The 27,094-nt window shown below is 46.6% G+C and overlaps 1 protein-coding gene across 1 annotated transcript in view; it reads left to right on the forward strand.

The window, feature by feature from the left end:
* Nucleotides 1-3,759: 3,759 nt before the first annotated feature.
* LOC129706312 (serine/threonine-protein kinase 38-like) overlaps nt 3,760-27,094 on the forward strand; it is a 31,175-nt gene continuing 7,840 nt past the window's right edge. The window contains 10 exon segments of the mRNA XM_055650520.1: nt 3,760-4,191; nt 16,693-16,832; nt 17,773-17,824; nt 20,814-20,936; nt 22,658-22,741; nt 24,857-24,980; nt 25,557-25,711; nt 25,931-26,017; nt 26,019-26,034; nt 26,985-27,046. Of these exon segments, the coding sequence (XP_055506495.1) occupies nt 16,699-16,832; nt 17,773-17,824; nt 20,814-20,936; nt 22,658-22,741; nt 24,857-24,980; nt 25,557-25,711; nt 25,931-26,017; nt 26,019-26,034; nt 26,985-27,046 (837 nt within the window). The 5' untranslated portion in view covers nt 3,760-4,191; nt 16,693-16,698.

Below are 27,094 nucleotides of genomic sequence, written 5' to 3' on the forward strand. Positions count from 1 at the left end.
TCAGAGGGTGGTAAATCTGTGGAGTTCTTTGTTACAGAAGGCTGTGGAGGCCAAGTCAATGTATATTTTAACTGCAGAGATGGGCGGATTTTTGATTAATATGGGTGTCGAGGTTATGGGGAGAAGGCAGGATAATGGGGTTGAGAGTTAAGTGTGGGACTAAGGGGAAAAAAAATTTGTTCGGCACGGACTTGTAGGGCCGAGATGGCCTGTTTCCGTGCTGTAATTGTTATATGGTTATATGAGTGGGAAAGATAGATCAGCCATGATTGAATGGCGGTGCAGACGATGGGCTGAATGGCCTATTTCTGCTCCAATCACATGTAATCTTATGACTACAACCACCAATTGCTCTGCCATGGACTTGTCTTTTTTCTTCTTTTTTTTGGATGCTCCTTATTTTAGAATCTTATGTGTAAGTTATGCTTTTGATTGTCTGAGTCTGTGCTGCTGCTGCAATTTTTTCTTAGTACCTGTACCTCCCTGTACTCGTGCATATGACTAGCTTGAACTTGGAAAGGTAATTAGATAATGGAAAATGAAACATGTCAGTTCTATCGTAAATAAGGTTCTATCGTATCGTATGTTAGGGGGTACAGGAGATAAATCTGAGGGTTTATGGATAGGGGCTGCACAGTGTAGATAGAGTTGAGGCTTTACTGTGCCATAAACCTGGGTTTGGTCTTGAATATGGGTGCTGTCTGTACAAAGTTTGTACGTTCTCCTTGTGACCATGTGGTTTTCTGTGGGTGCTTCAGTGTCCTCCCATACTCCAAAGAGTTTGTAAGTTAATTGGCTTCTGTAAAATTGTAAAATTGCTCCAAGTGTGTAGGATAGTGCTAGTGTACAGAATGATTACTGGTCGGCATGGACTCGGTGGGCCGCAGGACCTGTTTCAACGCTATCTCATGCCTGAAGTAAAGTGTAGAGGGCTTTATATGGGCCGAATGCACAGGGGGCTTTATATGGGCCGAGTCCAGAATGCTAACTTGGTTGCATGGACCAGGTGGCTGAAGGGACTGATTCAATGTTTCCATGACTCTGAGTGGAGCTGAGCTGATGGTTAGCTATGATATGATTGAATAGTAGGGCAGTCTCAAGCAGCAGAATGGCCTCCTCATGCTGCTTACTTTGCCCATTGTGTGAGGTTGCAACCAACTACAGAGTCACACCTGAGATGTTGAGATTTTGATGCAGGTGAAAAGCAAAAAGACCCAAAATGTATATATTCATTCTGATGGTATAAGTTCTAGGAGCAAAATTTAGCCATTCGGTCCATCATGTTTACTCTGCCATGGCTGATCTACCTTTCCCTTTCAACCCCATTCTCCTGCCTTTGCCCCATAGCCTCTGACATCCTTACTAATCAAGAATCTGTCAATCTCTGCTTTAGAAAATATCACTTTTTTTTTTTGAATGATATATCTTTATTTCGAACGATTAAAAAGAAAAGAAAAGATGAAAATGAATAAATAAAAGGAAAATTATATATATACATATATACATAAATACATACACGCATACATACATATACATGTACATATATACATACATATATATACACATATACACACATACACATATACATAACATATATGTACATACATAAATTAAAAAATCAAAAATCAATTTCAACATAATGCACATTAGACTCGTTCGTAAAGGGATAGGAAGAAGCCTATGCTCGTCAAGTCCTACCCCCATTCTTCACCATTAACAAATGCAAAATTCAATAAAATAAACTAAACAGACAATTCAAATAAAACTACTCCAATCAAGCTATTAAGAAAAAAAGAAAGAAAAGAACAAAAAGAACAAGCACCATTAACATCTGTGAGATTTACATTCTCCTTCCTCATTACTGTACTTTTCAAAGATATATCTTTTGTACATTTTTTTAAATTGCATTATATTCATACTTTGTTTAATCGTTTAGTCAAGACCATTCCACAAAACCACCCCACAAATGGAAATACACATACTTTTTAAATTGGTCCGAGCATAATGCTGTTTCAAGTTTAGTTTCCCTCTAAAGTTATAACCCCCCTCTCTGTCTTTGAACAGTTTTTGTATGTTTACAGGTAGCAGTTTATTTTTTGCTTTATAAATTATTTGTGCAGTCTTAAATTCTACCAGATCCTTAATCTTTAAGGTGTGTAATTTTAAATACAGTATATTGGTGTGTTCATGATATCCTACATTGTTTACTATACGAATAGCTCTTTTTTGTAGTGTGCTTAGTGATTGTAAGGTGGTTTTGTAGGTGTTGCCCCATACTTCCACACAGTAATTTAAATACGGTAACACAAGTGAGCTGTACAGAATATACAGTGCTCTCTCATTCAAAACATGCCTTGCTTTCCCCATCACTCCAATACTCTGTGCTACTTTTGCTCTCACATGTTTTATATGGGGTTTCCAGCAGATTTTGTGATCAAAAATCACACCCAGAAATTTATTTTCATACACTCTTTCTATTTCAACATTATTTATCATTACTTTTACTTGTGTATTTATTTTGCGTTTTCCAAACAGCATAAGTTTGGTTTTTAAATTTAATGATAATTTATTCAAATCAAACCATGTTTTTAGTTTACACAGAAAAGCTGGAGAAACTCAGCGGGTGCAGCAGCATCTATGGAGCGAAGGAAATAGGCAACGTTTCGGGCCGAAACCCTTCTTCAGTTTTTAGTTTACTCATTTCTGCTGTGACAACCTCCAAAAACTGCTGAAAATTGTCCCCATCACAGAAATTAGTGTCATCTGCAAATAACACAAATTTCAAGAGGTTTGACACCCTACATATATCATTAATATACAAAATAAATAATTTGGGGCCCAAAATTGACCCCTGTGGGACTCCACAAGTTATTTCTAAGCATGTTGATTTGCAGTCCCCTATTTGCACAAACTGATGTCTTTTACTTATGTAGCTTCTCATCCACTCTAGCACAACCCCTCGGATCCCATACTTTTCCAGTTTTTTGATTAGCAAATGATGATCAATTGTATCGAATGCTTTTTTCAAATCTATAAATACACCCACTGCATATTTCTTGTTATCTATAGAACTGGTAATGTCTTCAATTAACTCCATTAATGCCATGGATGTTGATCTGTTTGACCTGAATCCATATTGACTATCAACTAGCAATTCGTGCTTCTCGATAAAGTTATCTAATCTACTTACATACAGTTTTTCTAATATTTTTGAGAACTGAGAGAGTAACGACACTGGCCTGTAATTTGTAAATTGATTTCTGTCTCCAGCTTTGTATAGTGGGATGACTTTGGCAGTTTTCATTTTGCATGGAAATACACCACTTTTGAAAGATAAATTGCAAATATAAGTTAAGGGTTTTACAATTACACCAATGACTACCTTGATTAAAGCCATATCAATGTCATTCCAGTCTGTAGACCTTTTATTCTTACAATTACTAACAATGTCAATAATCTCCTTTTCATCAGCTGCTTTCAAAAACATTGAGTTTGGGTTGCTGTCTAACAAATCCACAACCTTCCCCTCTCCTTCTGACTGTGGATTATCGATTTCTTCTGCCAGTTTTGGTCCACACTTACAAAATAATTGTTAAACCCATTAACCACATCATTCATATCGCTTACAGTGGTATCATTGTCTTTAAAATACTTTATGTTCATTGATCCATTCCTGATAATATTATTTAACACATTCCATATGCCCTTGATATTATTTTTATTATCGTTTAAAATTGTATTATAATAATCTTTCTTACATATCCTTGATGCCCTCTACAACCTTCAGTGGCAATGAATTCCACAGATTCACCACCATAAATGTTCAATCTAAATCTCTGGAGCAACAAAAGTGCAATGCCCCATATAGTTGGCAATAAGATTACTGCAACTTTAATTGATCGCAACATGCATTGGGGAAGTGAAGCGTGTCAAAGGAAAACAAATACACGTAGCAGGAAAGGGAAGAACTTTTGGTTGCAGGTTTTGCAGCCTCCAGGTTTTGGAGAGGGGAGGGGTGGAAGTGCAGGAGAAAGGCGGTTGAGGAAATAACTAAGGCTGAAAACTGAAAACTGATAGTTTAAAGAAGGGTCTCGACCCGAAACGTCACCCATTCCTTTTCTCCAGAGATGCTGCCTATCCCACTGAGTTACTTCAACTTGTGTATATCTTCGGCTGAAAACTAACATCCAGGTGAGGAACAGCTTCTTTACAACAATCATCAAGCTCTTGAACATTGCCAACTGCAACTTAACTACAAATTTCCAGGGTGGCACTTGGGCTTTGTTTTTTTGCACTATATATGTTTTTTTTTATTTATTGACTTTTTTGTTTGTTTCATATATCATCGATTGAGTGTTGGAGACAGATACACAATGTTGGAGTAACCCAGCAGGTTCTACAGCATTTCTGGAGAAAATAAATGCGTGGCGTTTCGGGTCGGAACGCTTTTTCAGACTGCGTTCAGACTTGTGTACTGTCTTTGCAAACCTGTTATGCTGCTGCTGTTGCAAGTCAGAATTTCTGTCCACAGTCTGAAGAACGGTCTCGACCCCAAACGTCACCTATTCCTATTTCCCAGATATGTTGTCTGACCCGCTGAGTTACTCCAGCTTTTTGTGTCTATTTAAGAATGCCTTTGTTCGGTTTCGCAGCTTATAACAATAAATCGCTATTTTTGAAATTTCCAAAAGTAAACATTATTCAGAACTAAATATAGAAGAATGCAAAAACTTGACTGCTGTCTAGACTCTTGCAAAGCAAGTGCACGCGTTAGGAAACACATGGGGGATAGTGAGAGCGGGAGTGTGGCAAGGTCCGGGCAGGGAGGGAGGCGGGGACCGGGCAACGCACCATCACCTTCACACCCGGCCCCTCCCTCCCTCCGTTTCTCACTGGCTACAGAGAAAGAAGCGCCGCCGTCCCATTACCCCCCTTCTCCGTTTCTGATTGGCTGGTCTGTTGCCAGGCTGGGCGGCTCCGACGCTGATTGGCCGGCTACCTGAGCGGCTCTATTGTTCCCAGAGCCCGGAAGCAGCGATGAGTCAAAGCGCGGCGGCTGCGGGCCGGGGGTGGGTGGGCGCCAGAGGCAGCGGGCAACACAGATAGGAGACCCTCTCGGGCAACCGGGATTGTGAGGCGGGCCGGCCACAGGGTTAAGCTGGCTTGAGTTGACAGAGGGTCGGGTTTGGGGTTGTCTTGCCGCGGGGTTTGGGTTGGGGAGTTAGAGTTGGTTGACACATGGGTTTAGGTTGCGTTGACAAAGGGGTTTGCGTGAGTTGGGTTGAGTTGACAAGAGAGTTTCGGTGAGTTGATTAAGGAGTTTGGATGAGTTGACTAAGGAGGATTGGTTGAGTTGATTAAGGGGGTTTGGGTGAATTGACTAAGGGGGGGGGGGGGGGTTTGGGTGAGTTGATTAGGGGGGATTGGGTGCGTTCAGTTCACCAGCTTGGCTTTGATTGAGTTGGGTTGAGGGCGTGCATCACTGAATGGGCACCCTATCGGGGTGAGCCCGTTGTACCCGGAGGACGATCCAAGCGACGAGGAGGCGAGGATCCAGCTCCCGGAAGGAGACACCAGCCGGACCAAGAGGCAGCAGGTGCGTGTGGTCCGGCCAGAGGCGTGCAATCGACCCCAACTCCACCCTGGGGCGACCGGGGAGTGCCGACATCCCCGGCAGCCCAAGCGATGCTTGACTGTCCCGGGGTCCGTGGGCACATCCAGCTGTTATTGATCATCTGGGCAGCTCTTGCAGCTGGATTCCGTACAGAAACGACCAGCGGTTCTCCAGGGTGTCCAGATACAGTCAGATGCTCCCCGTGGTAGAGTTCCCTTTCAGTGTGAATATTGTTGTTCTTTATTTATATTGTGAGGGCAGGTTTTCCCCTGAGACGTTGAAGCGAGACTCTCTAACTACCCTGGGGACCTCCTGCTCTTTGAGGAGAGGCGCCACCGACCACGGCTTCTTCGCGCTCCGCTTCGCTCTGTCCCTGCGAATTAGTTTATGCTACAATACCATTCACCAATCGCCCTCACTGGGAATCTAACACTGAAGCCGTACCGGATCGGCGCCTGACAGCCCCTTAGGTTTCTCTCGCTCTCTCTCTCTCTCTCTCTCTCTTCCTCTTGTCAAACATCTGTTCCCATAGAACAATACAGCACCGTGGACCTATTCTCTGTAACTGTAACACTATAACGCTGTAACACTATATTCTGCACTCTGGTATTTTTCTCTTTGCATTACATATTGTACTTGTGTGTGTGACTTGATTGTACCTATGTAAAGTATGATTTGACTGCATAGCACCAATGTGTTTCACTATCTCAATACACGTGACAGTAATAAACCACACCAAACCACAGGAACAGGCCCTTTGGCCCACAATGTTCCTGTCAAACATGATTTGTGCGGCACGGTGCTTCAGCGATAGAGTTGCTGCCTCACAGAGCCAGAGACCTGGGTTTGATCCTGACTACACGTGCTCTTCTGTACGGAGTTTGTACGTTCTCGCTGTGACCCGATGGGTTTCCTCCGGGTGCTCGGGTTTCCTCCCACATTCCAAAGACATAAAGTAATTCTCTTCTATAAATTGTCCCTAGTGTATAGGGTAGTGCTAATGTATGGTGAGCGTTGCTCGGCATGGACTCCATGGGCCGAAGGGCCTGTTTCCACACTGTATCTCTAAAATTATAAAACTAAAACTAATCCCAAATTAAACGAATCTCCTCTGCTGACACATGACTCCATTCCCTGCATTTCTGATGCTCTCTCAAAACTTTGACTCGGCAGAAGGACTTGCACAGGTTAGGAGAGTGGGCAGAGAAGTGGCAGATGAAATTCAGTATAGCAAAGTGTGGGGTCATGCATTTCGGTAATAAGAATAAAGACGTAGATTATTTTTTTAATGGGGACAGAATCCAGAAATCGGAGGTGCAAACCGGAATCAAGAAATTGGGAGTGCTGGAACAGGACGCCCAAAAAGTTAATTTGCAAGTCGAATCGGCAGTAAGGAAGGAGTATTCAATGCTAGCATTTATATCAAGAGGACTGGAATACGAAAACAGAGATGTAATGTTGCGGCTCTATATAGCTCTGGTCAGGCCACATTTGGAGTACTGTGAGCAAATTTTGGCCCCATGTCCGTGGAAGGATTTGCTGGCTCTGGAGAGGGTCCAGAGACAGTTTACAAGAATGATTCCAGGAATGAGTGGGTTAACATATGATGAATGTTTGACAGCACTGGGCCTCTACTCGCTGGAGTTTAGAAGGTTCAGGGGGGATCTCATTGAAACTTATAGAATAATGAAAGGCATAGATAGAGTAGATGTGGAAAGGATGTTTCCACTGGTGGGAGTCTAGGACTGGCAATTCTCTTTTAAACTTTGCTCCTCTCGCCTTAAGGCTCTGCCCTCTAGTATCTGCCTCCATCACCACCCTTGGCAGTGTGTTCCAGGCACCAAACACAATCTGTGTAAACAAACAACTTGCCTCTCCAAGGTACACAAAAAAGCTGGAGAAACTCAGTGGGTGCAGCAGCATCTATGGATCGCTCCATAGATGCTGCTGCACCCGCTGAGTTTCTCCAGCTTTTTTGTGCACCTTTGATTTTCCAGCATCTGCAGTTCCTTCTTAAACAACGTGCCTCTCCAGTTTAACTTCTGAGTAGTACTAGTAAACCTCCAAACAAGGATATTGATCCCTCTCCAGTTCAGATGCAACCCGTTGCTCTTGTACAGGTCACCTTTACCCTACAAGAGATCCCAATGGTCTAAAATTCTGAAGCCCTGCCCTCTGCACCAACTCCTGAGCCACGCATTCATCTGTCTTATCTTCCTGTTCCCACCCTCACTAGCACGTTGTGCCAGGAGTAATCTGGAGATCACTACCCTTGAGATCCTGCTTGCAATGGTCTGTTGGTCTAACACCTCAAAGTGCCAAGGGTGCTGGACTATCGGAGCTCTACTGTACAGAGGGAAAGCGGAAAAGAAGGATCTAAACGAGTGATAGACTTTCTCGGTCTGATGGTCGGCCGCTGAGCGGAATGTTGACCGTCTGCCTCCGTGGCTGCTCCCTGACTTACCGAGCTTTGCAATTGCCATTGCCCTTGCCCATCTTCACAGCTTCCTCTCCAACACCTCCACGTCCATTTCATCATGTGGCAACTCCAACGTAGTTTAGAGATACAGCGCGGAAACAGGCCCTTTGGCCCACTGAGTCCGTGCTAACCAGCGATCATTCTGTACACTAACACTATCCTGCACACTAGGAACAATTACAGAGGTCAATTAACTAGCAAACCTGCATGGCATTGGGGAGAGGTGGGAAACCGGAGCACCCAGAGGAAACCCACGTGGTCGCAGTGAGAATATACAAACTCTGCACAGATAGCACCTGTAGTCAGGATCGTACCTGGGTCTCTAACGCTGTGAGGCAGCAACTCTACCACTGTGCCACTCCTAAACTTTGACAGAGTTTATCACAATCTGACCAAAGTTTACCAACATCTCCCTCCATTCCAGTTCAACTTCTTTCTGCTTATTTTGTTTTTGTTATGACCTTATTTACTTGGGTCGCTCTAATTCTATTTTACTCATTGTTCAACATGCCTTTAATCCACTACCTCACTATTATTATGTATTGGAACTGCAGATGTATGATTCCAACATCTGCAGTTGCCTCTCCATGTTCTCCAGAGATGCTACCTGACCTACTGAGTTACTTGTGTCTTTATATGCACTTTCTCGTGCATCCACAGTTTCCTGCTTCACATTGGCTCCTCAAGGTATGCCCAGCTTGAAGCAGTTCCTGGTGATTGTTGGGTAGGAACTGTTCGCGAACCTGCAGGTCACAGTTCTCAGGCTCTTTCACAGGCTCAGGCTCTTTCCTGTACCTTCTTCCTGATGGTATTAGTGAGAAGAGGGCATGGCCAGGCTGGTGAGGGTCTTTGATAATGTTGGCTGCCTTTTTGGCTGCAGCACCTCCAGCAGATGGTGGGGAGGTCAGTACATGTGATGGACCGGGCAGTGTCTATCACTGTAGTTTCCTTTGTTGCTGGGCGTTTGAGCTGTTGAACTAGGCTTGGTTTGGGGAAAGATTGAGATACAGCACTAAAACAGGCCCTTCGGCCCTCCCAGTCTGCGCCAACCATCAATCACCCTGTACACTAGCGCTATCCTACACCCAATTTGCAATTTATAGACGCCAATTAACCTACAAACCTGGACATCTTTGGGATGTGGAAGGAGACCCAGAGGAAACCCACACGGTCACAGGGAGATCGTACAAACTCCGTACAGACAGCATCCGAAGTCAGGATCATTCTAAGGCCGCAACTCTACTGCTGCGCAATTGTACTGCCCTAATGCCACCTTTGACGATGCCTTTTTCAGGCAGCACCACCTGTAGATCCTGTCGGTGGTGGGGAGGCCAATACATGTGATGGACCAGGCAGTGTCCACAACTCTCTGATGTCTCCTACATTCCTGGACGTTTGAGCTGCTGAACCTGGCCGTGTTTGGGTGAAAGAAAGATAAAGTCCTTGTAGAGTCAGGCTGAGCCAGGAGAGTGAGCACCACTCTGTGGGCATCCCCACTGTCATGATCTAATGCTGGGTCTGGACCCGAAACATCACCCGTTCCTTCTCTCCAGAGATGTTGCCTGACCCGCTGAGCTATTCCAGCAATTTGTGTTTACCTTCATTGTAAACCAGGATCTGCAGTTCCTTACCATACATAATGCATTGTTTTTTGCATTAATTGGCCATTAATTATCGCTGACGTGGAGGTTTTGTCAGCTGGAATGTTTTGTGAAGGAGTGTGATCAACCACACCTTTTGCTGATGGGACTGGATAAACAACCGTGCAGGGCAGCAGGGAGGGAGGGAGAGGGTAGATCAGGAACTGGGCGACGAGTCAGAAGATGCAGGAAACTGGTGGGACCATCAGCGGAGTAGCGGAGTCAAGGGATATGGGGAGAAGGCAGGAACGGGGTACTGATTGTGGATGATCAACCATGATCATAGTAAATGGCGGTGCTGGCTCGATGGGCCGAATGACGTACTCCTGCGTCTTTGCCTATTGTATATTCAGCCCCTGGAGCCGTCCTGTCCCATGAGATCATCGACCATCCTGCACCCTGTCCACCTCCATCCATTCTCACCTCTTCTCCCCTCGTGTCCAGTGATCTGCCCGTCTGGGCTCAGAAAGTTCTCCAGAACACTGCAGTTCACTGATAACATAGTTTACAAGGCGTTGACCTTCTCACGGGGCCTGGTTAATGTTTGTTGCTGCCCCAGTTCTTGTGGTCAATCTGATCTTCACTTTCCACCCAAAACCATTGAGCTATACAGTGCAGAAACAGGCCCTTCGGCCCACCCTATACATGCTGACCAAGTTGGCATATTGGGCTAGTCGTAGTTGCCTACATTTGGCCCATATCCTTCTAAATCTTTCCTGTCCTAGCCATACAGTGGCGCAGCAGTAGAGCTGCTGTATTACAGTGCCAGAGACCCGAGTTCAATCCTGTCTACGGGTGCTGTCAGTACGGAGTTTGTATGTTCTCCCTGTGACCGTGTGGGTGCTCCGGTTTCCCCCCGCATTCCAAAGACGTGCAGGATTGTAGGTTAGTTGGCTTCTGTAAATTATAAATTGTCTCTAGTGTGTAGGATAGTGTTAGTGTATGCGGTGATCGCTGGCCGGCGTGGTTTCCATGCTGTATCTCTAAATTCTAAAAGGTCCCGACCTGAAACATCACCCATCCATGTTCTCCAGAAATGCTGCCGGATTCACCGTGTTACGCAGAATTTTATGTATTTTTTTTTTTAGAAACTAGCAGGAGTCAATTCCTTGTTTCTACATAATAGAAGCATATCTACTTTGGTAGAAAAAAAAATAGAGGTAACTTTATTGTGAGGGATTGAAAGCACCGCAAGGACCTCGTGTCCTGACCCGTGAATGATTGCGAGTTAGTGGCGCAGGAGTTGGCACTGGTTAATATTGTCACGTTTACTGAGATAGTTGGTCTGCCCAACCTCTGCTTGTAACACAGCTCCTCGGAACCCTGCATTGGAAAGTCATAGACTCTAGGGACGCAGGGGTGTTCGATGGTTCCGAGACTCAACAGAAAGAATCCGTGGAGGGAATCTGACCTCCAGGGCAAGGAATTTACTGACCTGGGTGAAGAAAGTTTGTCGGGAAGCTCTCAGGGTGTAAGTGGAGCGTGTTTATTAGTTTTTTATAGGTTTGACTGGATCTGTTCGGCTTCAATGTGCAAAAGGGCTACTTACAGCACAGGGTCGGGGACTGTCTGAAGAGCCATTGGGTGTTACGAAAGTGTTGAAACAGTCAGCATCTTTTAATCCCACAATCGAAATGTCAAATACAAGAGGGTATAGCTTTAAGGTGAGAGGGGGAAAGTTTAAAGATGTGCAGGGCAAGTTTTTTACACGGAGGTCGGTGGGTGCCAGAAACGTGCTGCCGGGGGCGATGGTGGAAGAAGATACGATAGTGGCATTTAAAAGACTTTTGGAGGGATATGAGCTATGTGCAGGCAGATAAGTGGTGGTCATGTTCGGCACGTATGTTAAGGGCCTGTTCTTGTGCTGTGCTGTTTTATGTTCTGTAAACACCGAAGCTGCTCCTAGTGCAGTGTGAGACTGCTGAGTAGGTTTGATTGTGTTTAGGGTGGGTGGAGTTTCCTGGATTGTAAATGTCTGGGTAGTAAAATAAGATGAAGTCATTATTAACTCCCAGACAAGTGTCAGTTTGGGTGGGTGTTGTGTCCCTGTGCCCAGCTGTTGATGCCAACTTTATGCCACATCTGGAGCTGCTGTGCAGAGGGTGGTGCCCCTGTGGTGAGGGGGAGCCTGGGGCCACTGTCTGTGCCCGGCGTGGTAAGCTGCGTGCCGGAGCGAGAGGGGATGGTGGTATGAAGTAAGCAGCTCGGTGGTGCAGTGGGTGGAGCTGCTGCCTCACAGCGCTAGAGACCCGGGTTTGATCCTGACTACACGTGCTGTCTGTACAGGGTTTTTACGTTCTCCCTGTGACTGCATGGGCTTTCTTCGGGTCTCTTGTTTCCTCCCACATTCCAAAGACGTGCAGGTTTTATAGGTTAATTGGCTTCAGTAAAAATTGTAGATTGGTCCTAGTACGTAGGATAGAACTAGTGTACGTGGCTATTGTGGGTCAGCATGGACTCGGTGGGCCGAAGGGCCTGTTTCCACGTTGTATCTCTAAAGTCTAAAGTAAGGGCAGTGTGGTCGTACTGTAACTGCTGGTGATACAATGAGGTGAGAGACGGGCTCTTCTCAATTCCCTCCAGAGCTTGTTTTAGTTTAGAGATACAGCACGGAAACAGGCCCTTCGGCCCACCGGGTCCGCGCCGACCAGCGATCCCCGCATATTAACACCATCCTACACCCATTAGGGACAATTTTTACATTTACCAAAGCCAATTAACCAACAAACCTGTTTGTCTTTGGAGTGTGGGTGGAAACTAATGCCCCTGTCCCACTTAGGAAACCTCTGGAGACTTTGCACCCCACCCAGGTTTCCGTGCGGTTCCCGGAGGTTTTTGTCAGTCTCCCTAATGGTCGAAAGTGGTTTCTGCTTCTTCTATGTTCCGGCGATTATTTCAAAGAACTCAAAACCGGCCGTGACTAAAAATAGGTTGCCGTTTTAAAAATCGGTAATTTTTTTAGTCGAAGCCGGTTGCGATGCTAGTTGAAGAGATGGTTGCCATTCGGCAACCTGCAACCTGCAACCTCCGGCAACCACGCCATGTTCACCACCAAAACCAGCGAGAGGTTAACGCTGTGCTTGGACACCAGGAGAAAGTCATACAGCGCGGAAACTAGCCTTTCAGTCCAACTTGCCCACTCTGACCAACATGCCCCATCTACAGTAGTCCCACCTTCCCGCGTTTGATCCATATCCCTCTAAACCTATCCTATCCATGTACCTGTCCAAATGTCTTTTAAACTGTAATTGTACCTGCATTAACTACCTCCTGTGGCAGCACGTTCCATATACACGCTACCCTCTGTGTGGAAATGTTGCCCCTCGGGTTCCCATTAAATCATTCCCCTCTAACTTTAAACCTATATCCTCTGGTTCTTGATTTCCCATCCTCATTCCAGAGGTTGATGGAAGGAGTGGCCAGAGTAGGTGATAGAGTCTGCTACAATTATAACATTGATAAGACACTTGGACAGGTACAGTACAAATGTGGGCAACAGGGTTTGGGAACGTGGTCGGCATGGACAAGATGGACTGAAGGGCCTCATTCCACGCTCTGTCTGTGTGACTCCATGACAGTGATGATGTGTGTGGGTTAATGTGGATGCACCACACGCTTATCAGAAATAAAAATAGAAAAACACTCAGCAGATAGACACAAAAAGCAGGAGCAACTCAGCGAAATAGGCAGCATCTCTGGAGAGAAGGAATGGGTGACGTTTCGGGTCGAGATCCTTCTTCAGACCAGAACCTCGACCCGAAACGTCAGCCTTCTCTCCAGAGATGTTGCCTGTCCCACTGAGTTACTCCAGCTTTGTGTCTATATTTGGTTTAAACCAACATCTGCAATTCCTTCAAACACTCAGCAGGTCTGATAACTGCTGAGAAGAAGCCGAATGTGATGTTTATTTAGAGATATAGCAACGAATCAAGCCCTTCGGCCCACCGAGTCCATATGACTATCGATCACCCCGTCACTAGCTCTTTATGTTATCCCGCTTTCAGCATCAGAGACCCGGGTTCAATCCTGACTACGGGTGCTGTCTGTATGGAGTTTGTACGACCTGCGTGGGTTTTCTCCAGGAGCTCCAGTTTCCTCCCACACTCCAAAGACATACCGGTTTGCGGGTGAATTGGCTTTGATAAAATTACAAATTATCCCTAGTGTGTGTAGGATAGTGAGCGGGAATCGCTGATCTGTGCGGACCTGGTGGGCCGAAGGGCCTGTTTCCCTGCTGTATCTCTAACCTTTAAACTTCTGATGACGTTAGAATTGTCTGGTGTAGGAGAGGAGCCGGTCTTACCCAGAACGAACTACTGGTGACTCGGTTCCCACAACAACGTGACCACTGCTCAGTTCCCCACAACCAATCTCTGTTTAAATTCCTGGAAATGTGTAGCAGAAATGTTTTGCCTTGGTTTACACCGCCCTGTCGCCAAACTTCTAACGGAGCAGCGTGAGAGAGCTTCTCGCGACTTGTGAGGTCCCAGTATCGACCCATAACATCTGACCGTTGCAGAGAACATTAAAAACAGGAAACAGATGCCCAGCGATTACAGCCTGTAGGTGTCGAAAGATGGATCTTGGCGCAATATTGGGAGGAGGCAGGGACGGTTCCTCAATTTACCAATGTAAGAATTTGTATTTTAAAAGCACTCCAACCCAAAGTACGGCAGTGCCAATATTCGAGTCGAGTGCTTACTTTAGTTCAGACTGCACCCGTAGTCAGCATCGAACCTGGCATCTCTGGTGCTACCAGGCAACAACTCTACTGCTGTGCAACAAGATACAAGATACAAGATACATTTAATTGTCATTTGGACCCCTTGAGGTCCAAACGAAATGAAGTTTAGAGTATTGTGTTCCATTTTGTCATGCCGTTTTTGGAATGATGTTGTTAAGCTGGAAAGGGTGCGGTAATGGTTTATGAGGATGTTGCCAGGACCCGAGGGCCTGAGCTATAGGGAGAGGTTGGGCAGCCGAGGACTTTATTCCTTGGAACGCATCAGGATGAGGGGTGATCTTATAGGGGTGCACAAGATCATGAGAGGAATAAGTTGGGTAAATGCACATTTTTACTTGGAGTAGGGGGATCAGCATGATCATAGATTTAAAGAGGACTTAGATTTAAGATGAGAGGGGAACAATTTAATAGAAACCTGAGGGGCAGCGTTTCCACACAGAAAACAGTGGATATGTGGAACGAGCTGACAGAGGCCAAAAACAATATTTAAAAACAACAAGATGTTGGAAGGCCATCCAACCCTAGGTACATAAACAACATTTAAAAGAGACAAAATGCTGGAGTAACTCAGCAGGTCAGGCAACATCTCTGGAGAAAAGGAATAGATGACATTTTGGGTGAAGACCCTTCTTCAGACTGTCTGAAGAACCTGAAGAAGGGCCCAGCATTTACACACAATCTTCGGTGTAAACCAGCATCTGCAATTCTTTGCTACACAATATTTAAAAGACATTTGGACAGGTACACGGATAGGAAAGGTTTGTAGGGATAAGGGCCAAACGCGGGAAGGTAGGACGAGTGTGGAATGGGCATCTCGGTCGGCATGGGCCACTTGGGCTGAAGGGCCTGTTTCCATGCTCTATGGCTCTAAGACAGCCCTTGATGGAAGCAGTGTCTCTGTAGTGTGCTTCAAACGGCTTGTGGTGTTCACAGTCACAGCAGTCCCCTGTGGCACTCCGGGTGTTTTAGGGCAGTGTTGTTTCCGAGTCAGAATTAGATTGACTCCCACCCAGATCAGCTGTTCCCTGGAGAAATGGCCAGGAAGCTGAGAGTGCTTAGACAATAGGAACACTGGGGACAGCAAACACTGGAATCCTGAGCAAAAACACAAAGTGCTGGAGGAACTCAGCTGGTCAGGCAGCATCTGTGGAGAGATCGGACAGATGACGTTTCTTCAGACTGACGGTGTGGTGGGGGGAGAGAAAGCTGGAAAAGAGAGGTGGGGACGGGACAAAACTTGGCAAGTAACAGGTGTAGGAAGATGCTAGTTTACACTGAAGATAGATGCAAAATGCTGGAGTAACTCAGTGGCTCTGGCAGCATCTCTAGAGAAAAAGAAAAATAATAGGTGACATTTTGGGTGGGAATCCTTCTTCAGACTAAAAATAGAGAGGGCCAGAACAAAACAGGGCCGGCAACAGATGACCTCAGAAAGGGTGGAGTCCATAATGGCTCATTGTTGGCTGAGGAAGATATGGGCACAAGAATGTGAACAGTTGAACTGGTAGGATGACTGGGGGGGGGGAAGAAAACCAGGAGTTACTTGAAATTAGAAATCAATGCTCATGCCCCTGGATTGTAAGCTGGTCAAGCGAAATATGAGGTTCTGTAAGTGGATACAGGTGAGGAGGCTGTTGATTTTGAAATGGAGTAAGTGATTAAGGCTGGTGATAAAAGGGTGTCGGATAAGGAGAAGGAGAGTGATATGTAAATTAGGATGGAGGGATATGGGTGGAAGGGGATAGGGGTGAAGTGAAAGAGGTGTATAAATGAAACTGGGAGCTGGAGATGGAAGATGGGGGTGCAGAGGTTTGGCCCAACTTGCCCATTCCAACCAAGATGCCCCATCTATACTAGTTCCACCTGATCTCTTTTGGCCACATCTCTAAACCTTTCCTATTCACGTGCCTGTCCAAGTGTCTTTTAAATATGTTATAGTACCTGCCTCAACTACTGCTCTTAGGCAGCTCATTCCATATACTATTTTCCCATGCTGACCAAGATGCCCCATATGCCCTAGTTCTACCTGCCCATGTTTGCTCCTATCTCTCTAAACATTTCCTATCCATGTACCTGGTCCAAATGTTTTTAAAGTATTGTTATAGTATCTTCTGTACGAAAAGGAGCAGGGTGACTGGGGTGGAGGGAGATGGGGGAGAGAAATGTGTGTGCACAATGAACACTTACAAGGTGTTTGTCGTTCCTTCTCCGGCAGATTGCCATGGCGACGCTTGGAGGCAGTGCAGCATCCCTTCCGATGAGTAATCACACAAGGGAGAGGGTAACGGTTGCTAAATTAACACTGGAAAATTTCTACAGTAACCTGATCACACAGCACGAAGAGAGAGAGATGAGGTAATGTCTGACTGCACAGCCAAGATGTTGGAAGCCCACGTCTGCCTCGCCCCTCTGCCTCCTGCGCTCCAAGGAATAAAGTCCTAGCTTGCCCAACCTCTCCCTAGAGCTCCAGACCTCAAGTCCTGGCAACAGTCCCGTAAATTTCTCTCTGCGCTCTTTCTGGCTTCATGACATCATTCATGTAGTAGGATGTGCAAAGCTGAACACGTACTTCACCAATGCTTTGTACAACTGTAACATAATGTCCTACCCTCTATAGACACAAGGTGCTGGAGTAAGTCGGCGGGTCAGGCAGCATCTCTGGAGCAAAAGGATTTCGGGTTGGGACCCTTCTTCAGTCTGAAGAAGGTTCCCGATCTGAAATGCTGCCTGGCCCGCTGAGTTACTCCAGCACTGTGTGCCTATCTTCGCTATTATGCCAGCAATTCTTTGTTTCTACGTCCTAGCTTCTATACTCTGTCCTCTGACTGATGAAGGCCAATGTGCTGAAAGCCTTCTAGCCCACCCTGTCTAGCTGTAACACCACTTTCAAGGAACTATATACCTGATCTCCTGGAGCCCCCTGCTCTACAGCTCTCCCCCGCCACTACCAGTGGTCCTGCCCTGGGTTGACTTCCCAAAATGTACCACCTCGTACCTATCTGCATAAAACTCCATTAACCATTCCTCTGCCCCACTAGCCTAACTCCCCACGATGATCAACTTCACTATCTACAATACCACCCACATTTGTGTCATCTGCAAAACTTACTAATGATACCTTGCGCATTCCCATCCAAATCGTTGATATCGATGATAACAGCAATGGGGGCCAGCACCGTTCCCTGAGGCACACCACCAGTCACAGGTGTGTGCTGTACAGTTGCCCGCCATCTCCAACACTGTAGCTGATGAGTTTGTCAGACGGTTAATGAGACTGCTTTAATTCTCCTTCCAGGCAAGTCCAACTGGAAAAAGCTATGGAGCAGGAAGGATTGGCTGATGACGACGTAAGTCTTTGTTTCCAATGAGTTGTTGATGTTGTACGTTTATCGTGCGCTGAGTTGTTCTTCCCTTCCAAGGATGTTTACCCACCGTAAGCCTGAGGCTATGTTTGAACGGTGCAGAAATGAGCAGAGAATGCTGGTGAAACCACACTTGGAGTACTCAGAATTGTGTAGTTCTGGTCAACCCAGCAGCAGGAAGGATATCGTTAAGGTGGAAAGGGTGCAGCAGAGATTCACCAGGATGTCACCTGGGCTTGTCGGCTATAGTTATAGGGAGAGGTTGAGTCGGCTGGGATTCTTTCGCTGGTGGAGGCCATGGAGTGACCTTATTGGGGTGTACAAGATCACGAGGGGCATGGATAAAATGAACGCTCACAGTCTTTTTCCCAAGATAGAGAATTCTAAAACAAGAGGGTATGGGCTTAAGTTGGCAGGAGAGAGATTTAAGGTGCTGCCCTGGTACGACTTTCCAAAATTCACCACCTCGCGCTTATCTGCATATGCAGGGCAAGTTTTTCAGACAGAAGGTGGTGGGTGCATGGAACACGCTGCCAAAGGTGGTGGAGGAGACACATATGATAGTGAATTTTAAGATTATCTGTATCAGTATCAGTATATCTTTATTGTCATTTCCTGAGTACTCGCATACCCAGAGGAAACAAAAAAACGTTGCTCAACCAGTGTCCATTCAGTGTGCAGTACAAATAACAACAAATAAATAGAAATAAAAATACATATATCATGAACAAATTTAAATTTAAACACTCTACTCTCTACTAAACATCAACAGGCGTTCCGATCGACAGCTGCTGCAGTGTGTCCAGGTTGATGATTGATGCGCGATACTTTGGCAGGGGGCTAAGTCCGTTTATCAGTCTTATAGCCTGCGGGAAGAAGCTGAGGAGCATCCTGCTGGTTTTGCAGCTAATGCTCCTGTACCTCTTCCCAGATGGCAGGATGGAGAATATGTGGTGCGATGGGTGGTAGCTGTCTTTGATGATGGAGATGGCTCTGTTGATACATCTCTTCCAGTACAGGAAGAGATGTATCAGCAAGAAGGGGAGTGGAGCACCAATAATCCTGCTGGCGGTCTTCACAATCCTGTCAAGTTGGTGCCGTTCGTACGCCTTGCAGCTCCCGAACCAGGAAGTGATGCCGTTGGTTAATGTGCTCTCGATTGTCCCCCTATAAAAAGTTCGTAGATGTGTAGTGGGGAGACCTGCTTTACGTAGATAGACACATCGATCTGTAGGGAATGGAAGGCTGTAGATGACGAGGAAGCAGAGATCAGTTTAACGGCAACATGTTCGGCACAGATATTGTGGGGCCCGCTCCTGTGTTGTACTGTTCTATGTTAAACTTCATTAGTTGTGGAGAGGGTCATGGAAGGTGCAATGAGATGGAATGTGGTTGTGGAGCTTTTTGGATTTTGGATTGTCAGTAAACAAACACTGATATAGAATAATTCAAATGTCATCTTCCAAGGGAGGTTGTTTTTTTTTGTGCGATGGGCTGGGCTGCGTCCAAAACTCTCAGCAATTTCTTACGGTCTTGGATGGAGCTGTTTCCAAATCAAGCAGTGATGCGTCGTGATAAAATACTTTGTGCTGCACATCTGTACAAGTTTATGGGACAAGTTGTTGGGGACATACCAAAATTCCTACGCCTTCGAGGGAGGTAGAGGTGTTGGTGTGTTTTCTTGGCCATTGATTCGATCCGGCTGGTCCGGTATAAATTGCTGGTGATATTTATCCTAAGAACTTGAAGCTATGTGGATATCAAATATGTTTGAAACATTACATCTGGAAGAGATGAGATTCCTCCTAGCAGGTAAAGCAGACCAATTCCAAAAGACGTGGTCTATGTTTCTGGACCTATTACAAGTATGAGGTGCAATAGTAATCTAAAAAAAACAAATATATAAATAAGCGGAATCAGGACCTGGTAACGGGAGGTAAAATAACAAAAACAGACTTGGTTTAGTCCCCTTTCTGCGGGTTTAATGTTATAATCTCTCTTTTTGCTTTTCAAACACTTCACTTTACTCCCTCTAACCCTTTTCTAAGGGGCTATCCTTTCTGCCTGCACGACTCTCTTGCACTTTCTTTACTTTCCTTACCACTTTTCTTAAAGCTCAAAAAAAGTGAGGTACCAAATGTATTAAATATGTGTTGGTAGGAACAATTTACCGTACATCTAATAAAAATAAAATAAAAAAATTCGCTTGAAGCTTACGGTCCATGTGGTATGTAATCATGAATTTCTCTATCTCCTTTGGCTTGCTGACGTTGAGAGAAAGGTTTAGGAAGGATCTCCTGCTTGCCAAACACTTGAACTCCCTCTCCCATTCCAATACTATCCTTTCTGCCTTGGGCCTCCTCCACTGTCAGAGTGAGGCCAAATGCAAATTGGAGGAACAGCACATCATATTTCGCTTAGGCAGCTTACAGTCCAGTGGTATGAATATAGATTTCTCTATCTTTCTCCCTCTCTCTCCATTCCTCCCCCACCCTAGTTGCCCGATTAGTTCCACTGTCCTCATAATTAATTTTACTTTGTTTGCCTCGTTGTCACCTTCCCCTCGCCAACAATCAACCATTCTACATTTTCTTGATCATTCTATACTTTGATCTGTCATTTTCACACCTTATATTCTCTTTGTACCGTTCCATCTCTTTCTACCCTTTTCCTCTCCCCGACTCTCAGTCTGAAGAAAGGTCTCGACCTGAAACGTCACCCATTCCTTCTTTACAGAGATGCTGCTTGTCCAGAGATGCTGAGTTACTCCAGCATTTTGTGTCCGTTTCAGAGAAAGGTTGTTATCTTGACACCAATCAGGTCACGAGGTTTTCAATCTCCTTCCTGTACCCTTCCTGCCTTCTTCATTATTTCATATCCGGCCCTCTATTGTAGTGTTGTCTGTGAATTTGTAAATTGGATTGGGTTGGTATTGGGCTGCGCTGTTAAATGTTGTGTTGTGTTTTGGCAACAGAAACAAACGCGGAGGAGCCAGCACGCCCAGAAGGAGACTGAGTTCCTACGCCTCAAGAGGACCAGGTTGGGTCTGGATGACTTTGAGTCGCTGAAAGTGATTGGAAGAGGTGCCTTTGGAGAGGTGAGTGTGTTGTGTTGGTACGGTGCTTGGAGATGCCGGGACATCTCATACAGATATCACTGGCCATCAGCCTGAAGAAGGGTCCTGCCCCGAGTTTCGAAAAAGATGACGGGGGACCTAGTTGAAACTTACCGAATAGTGTAAAGTCCTGGATAGAGTGGATGTGCACCCATTCACTCACTGACCTGATAACCTTGTTCACAGCTGAAAATTGTGGACGCAGCCCAGACCATCACAGAAACCAACCTCTCTTCCATTGACTCCACCTACACTTCACGCTGCCTCGGCAAGGCCCCTAGCATAATCAACGACCAGTCTCACTCTGGTCATTCCTTCTTCTCCCCGCTCCCATCAGGCAAGAGGTACAGAAATGTGAAAACGCACAACTCCAGATTCGCAGACAGTTTCTTCCCAGCTGTTATCAGGCAACTAAACCGTCCTCTCAGCAACAACAGAGCAGTCCTGACCTCTCATCTACCTCATTGGAGACCCTCAGACTATCTTTAATTATTCTTTATCTTGCACTAAACGTTAGTGGGACTCTCCTTCAGATGGGTTTTGCTGCCTAGCCAGTCACATTATTACCATACATGAGTATGTACATTGGAGATGTTGAAGCTGGCATTAATTGGACTTTACTGGACTTTACCTTGCACCAAACGTTATTCCCTTTATCCTGCATCAGTACACTGTGGATGGCTCGATTGTAATCATGTAGTCTTTCCGCTTACTGGTTAGCATGTGTCAGAAGCTTTTCACTGTACCTCGGTACACGTGACAATAGACTAAACCCCAGGGTCACTCTGGTTTTATCCTGTCGGAAACATCTCCACCCTCACCCCTGCTTCTCCTTCCCAGCTCTTTGATCTGGAACATTGGTTCTCTTCCCACAGATGCTGCCACCATGCCTGGCTATTCCCAGCATTTTCGTCTTTTATTTAAACGCTTGTAGGTGTTTTGTCAGTGGTGGTTGTTGTTGTTCACAGATCCTTGCTGTTGTCACAGAGTCATAGAAATATCTGTGCAGTACGGAAATAGGCCCCTCGCCCCACCTTAACTTTGCCGACCACAAGAGTTGTCTGCATGGAGGTTGTACGTTCTTCCTTTGTGGGTTTCCTCCTGGTGCTCTGGCATCCTCCCACACTCCAAAAACGTGCAGGTTTGTAGGTTAATTGGGTTCTGTAGTTGTAAATTGTCCCTAGTATGTAGGATAGTGCTTGTGTACGCGGTGATCGCTGGTCGGTGTAGACGGTGGGCCAATGGGGGGGGGGGTTCCTTGCTGTATCTCTAAAATCTGAAGACCAAGTTGGCATATCGGGTGGTCCCATTTGCCTGCATTTGGCCCATTTCCCCCCAAACCCTTCCTATCCATATATCTGCCCAAATGTATTTTTAAAAGTCCACTTCTATAACTTCCTCTGGCAGCTCATTCCAGATACGGACTACCCTCTGAGTGCAAAAGTTGGCACCGAGGTCCCTCTTAAATTCCTTCCCCTTTTCCAACAGTCTGTGCCCTCTAGTTTTAGAATTCTCTACCCTGTGAGCGTTCACTTTATCCATGCCCCCTCATGATCTTGTGCACCTCAATAAGGTCACCCCTCAGCCTCCTACGCTTGTAGTGTCTATATACCCAACTCCAATGCCACAGTGGAGCACCTGCAGGAGTTGATGGGTGAGGTAGCTACCTGTAGCTGATGGGTTTGGCGGCACTTGTATTCCAGGTACGTCTTGTGCAGAAGAAGGACACGGGGCACATCTACGCCATGAAGATCCTTCGTAAGGCAGACATGTTGGAAAAGGAGCAGGTGGGTGAACAGCTAAATGTTTGCTCGGTTTATTGGAGTATTGTGTGCAGTTTTGGTCCCCTAATTTGAGGGAAGGACATTCTTGCTATTGAGGGAGTGCAGCGTAGGTTTATAAGATTAATTCCCGGGATGGCGGGACGGTCATATGCTGAGAGAATGGAGCGGCTGGGCTTGTACACTCTGGAGTTTAGAAGGATGAGAGGGGATCTTATTGAAACATATAAGATTGTTAAGGGTTTGGACACGCTAGAGGCAGGAAACATGTTCCTGATGTTGGGGGAGTCCAGAACCAGGGGCCACAGTATAAGAATAAGGGGTAATCCATTTAGAACAGAGATGAAGAAAACACCTTTTTTCACAGAGAGTTGTGAGTCTGTGGAATTCTCTGCCTTAGTGGAGGTAGGTTCTCTGGATACTTTCAAGAGAGAGCTAGATAGGGCTCTTAAAGATAGCGGAGTCAGGGGATATGGGGAGAAGCAGGAACGGGGTACTGATTGGGGATGATCACCCATGATCACATTGAATGGCAGTGCTGGCTCGAAGGGCCGAATGGCCTACTTCTGCACCCTATTGTCTATTACCGCCCAGTGTACCGACATATCGTGACAAAACCCGAACGTCACCCATTCTTTCTCCCCACGGATGCTGCCAGTCCTGCTGAGTTACTCCAGCTTTTTGTGTCCATCTTCAGTGTAAACCAGCATCTGCAGTTCCTGCTTGGACACACACACCGTGACAAACTTTGTTTTGCTGTTTAAAAGGACACAAAGTGCTGGAGTAACTCAGCGAGCCAGGCAGCATCTCTGGAGAACATGATTAGGTGATGTTTTGGGTCGCGATCCTTTGTCAGATGGATTTTGCTGCTATCCAATCACATGAGAACATACTTATTACATGAGTATGTAAAAATTGGAGACCTTCAAATTAGCATGAATCAGACTTTACTGGACTCTATCTTGCACTAAACATTATACACTTTATTCTGTACCTGGGCACTGTGGACAGCTTGATTGTATTCATGTACAAGGCCTGTACTCTCTGGAGTTTAGACGGATGAGCTTATTAAAACATACTGACCTTCTCCTCTCCAACCTAACTTAACTCACTACCTCCTTCAACGCACTACTTAACTCGTTACTCTCAACTCATCTACTCCTCCCCTAACTTAACTCTACTCTAACTCCCTTCCCTCAACACTAGCCCTCAACTAACCTTACTCCCCTCAACTCACTCCTTTACCCGTAACTCCAACTCCTCTCACTCTAAACTCTCAGGCTCATACTCCTTTACTCCCTCCACTAACCTCTCCAACGTCACTCAACTCCATCCTCACTCACATCCCTTTAGTGAAAGGCCTGGAAACCGCTTCATCCCTTTGCTTTACTTTTTGCTCTTCGATTGTTTTGCTGAACACCTCCACTCCGCTTAGACCGAGGTGATTTCCCGGATCCAAAAGCCCTTTAACTCCCCCTCCCATTCCCCTACTCACCTTTCCGTCCTGGGCCTCCTCCTCTGTTTGAGTGAGGCCCAACGCAAATTGGATCAACAGCACCTCATATTTTGCTTGGTAGACAAAAATGCTGGAGAAACTCAGCGGGTGAAGCAGCATCTATGGAGCGAGGGAAATAGGCAACGATTCGGGCCAAAAGAACATTGATTTCTCTAACCAAGTAACCCTTGCCTTCCGTCTCTCTCTCTCTCTCTCTCTCTGTCCCTCCATCATCTTAGTTCTCCGACTAGTTTCACTATGCTTCAGATTAATTTTACTAATTGTGTGCCTCCTTGTAACCTTCCCCTCAGTTCGGGAACCAATCTACATTTCCCTATCACCGTCTGCCTTGATCTGTCCTTTTCACACCTTACCCTTCCATATCTCTAGACTCCCTCTCTCCTGACAGTCTGAAGAAGGGTATCGACCTGAAACGTCACACATTCCGTCTCTTCAGAGATGCTGCCGGACCTGCTGAGGAGCATGCTCCAACATCCAAGCCCTGTCAGACCAAATCCTGGCAAAGTGCTATTTCTTGAATCTTTGTAACAGGATGGGCCGGGAGATGTCACTCGCTGACAGCATTCCTGTCCCGTGGCTAATTCTTGCTGCGTTACTGATCGCAGGTGGCTCACATCCGGGCGGAGAGAGACATCCTGGTGGAGGCAGACGGTGCCTGGGTGGTCAAGATGTTCTACAGCTTTCAGGACAAGAGGAACCTGTACCTGATCATGGAGTTCCTGCCAGGAGGTCAGTGAACTTGCTCGGAGCCCAGAGCCCGACCTCTGCCCCGCTCCCTGCCTGCTCGCCCGTGGGACCCAGCAGGCCGAGTGGGTGTTGCCTGGGGCCGGGCTGGTTGGGGGGGGAAGGAGACCAGAGGGGTGGGAGAGGAGTGTTCATGTCATAGGAGCAGAATTAGGCCATTCAACCCATCGATTCTACTCCGCCATTCAATCATGGCTGATCTATCTTTCCCTCTCAACCCCATTTTCCTGCCCTATCCCCAAACCCCTGACACCCGTACTCATCAAGACTCTGTCAATCTCCACTTAAAAAATATCTAATGACCTGGCCTCTACTGCTGCCCACAGATTCACCAGCCTCTGTCCAGAGGGAGGGGCAGCAACGAGGGGGGGGGGCGTTCCCATGTAGCGGAGAGAGGGCTATGAAATGGGAGCGGCCTCACAGATGCTAGGGGAGGGGGTCATACTGAGGGAGGGCTTGGGCAGAGGGAGGGAGCTGTTGGTGATGGGCCAGTAAATGTTGGACCGTGCCCTGGTCCCACGGTGATCGTGTCCCATTGACAGCGACCGTTTCTGCCTCCAGGGGACATGATGACGTTACTGATGAAGAAGGACACGCTGGCGAATGAGGAGGCACGGTTTTACATCGCAGAGACAGTGCTGGCCATCGACTGCATCCACCAGATGGGCTTCATCCACAGGGACATCAAACCCGACAACCTCCTCCTAGACAGCAAGGTGAGTCCCCACCCAGCTCCGAGTACGGGTACAGCAGTAGACATCCGCCCTGTTCCCCCCCCCCCCCCCCCCCCCCCCCCCCCCCTCTCTCTCCCCCCCCCCCCTCTCTCCCCCCCCAACCAGGGCTGGACTGGATTTAGGAGGGACTGGGCTGGAGGGGATGGATGGGTTGATTCTCAGCTGCTGTTTAAAACAGATCTCCATCTTGCTCTTTTGCAGGGACATGTGAAGCTCTCGGACTTTGGTCTGTGTACGGGACTGAAGAAAGCCCACAGGACCGAGTTCTATCGCAACCTCACCCGCAGCCCCCCCCAGTAACTTCAGTAAGTTCATTCTCAGAGACTTCCGCAGGCACCCCACAGTCCGACAACATACCCCACACACGGCCCAGTTACGACTCCATAGCTTGCACACCTCCATAGCATAGACCAGTACAGCACAGCAACAGGCCCTTCAACCCACAATGTCTGTGCAGAACATGATGCCAAGACCAACACATCTGCCTGCGTAGGAAAGAACTACAGCTGCTGGTTTAAATCGAAGGTAGAAAATGCTGGATAACTCAGCGGGACAGGCAACATCTCTGGAGAGAAGGAATGGGTGACGTTTCGGGTCGAGACCTTTCTTCATAAGAAGGTATGAAGAAAGATCTCGACCCGAAATGTCACCCATTCCTTCTCTCCATGGTGATGCTGCCTGTCCCGCTGAGTTATCCAGCATTTTGTGTCTGTCTTATCTGCCTGCAAGTGATTCCTATCCCTCCATTCCCTGCATATCCATGTGCCTATCCAAAAGTCTCTTAAATGCCACTGTTGTGTCTGCCAGCACCATTCACCATTGGCAGCGCGTTTACGGCACCCACCACTCATGGTGCCCTGCACATATTGTGAAAAAGGTTCTGACTCTCCACCCTATCTGTTTTATATACTTCTATCAAGTCTTCCCTGAGCCTGTGACGCTCCAGAGAAAACAATCCAAGTCTATCCAACCTCTCCCTGTAGCTAATACTCTCTAATCCAGACATCATTCTGGTAAACCTCCTGCGCACCCTCTCCAAAGCCCCCGCATCCTTCCTGTAACAGGGCCGACCAGAACTGCACGCAATGCTCCAAATGCGGCCTGACCAGAATTCCTGTAGCGTTGCATCTTGACTTCCTGGCTCTTCCACTCAGTGTCCCGGCCGATGAAGGCGAGCGTGCCGCACACCTCGTTGAGCATTCTACCTGCTTGCGTTGCCGCTGTCGTCACTTTCTAAACACTCCCTCCTCTTCAGCTTTTCAGGACATGAACTCAAAACGAAAAGCAGAAACTTGGAAGAAGAACCGGCGGCAACTGGTGAGATCTCGTCCGGACTTGCAGTGTCTGCCAGGGACGGAGAGGGGG

This window comes from Leucoraja erinacea, chromosome 19 (genome assembly GCF_028641065.1).
Source record: "Leucoraja erinacea ecotype New England chromosome 19, Leri_hhj_1, whole genome shotgun sequence".
NCBI lineage: Eukaryota > Metazoa > Chordata > Chondrichthyes > Rajiformes > Rajidae > Leucoraja > Leucoraja erinaceus.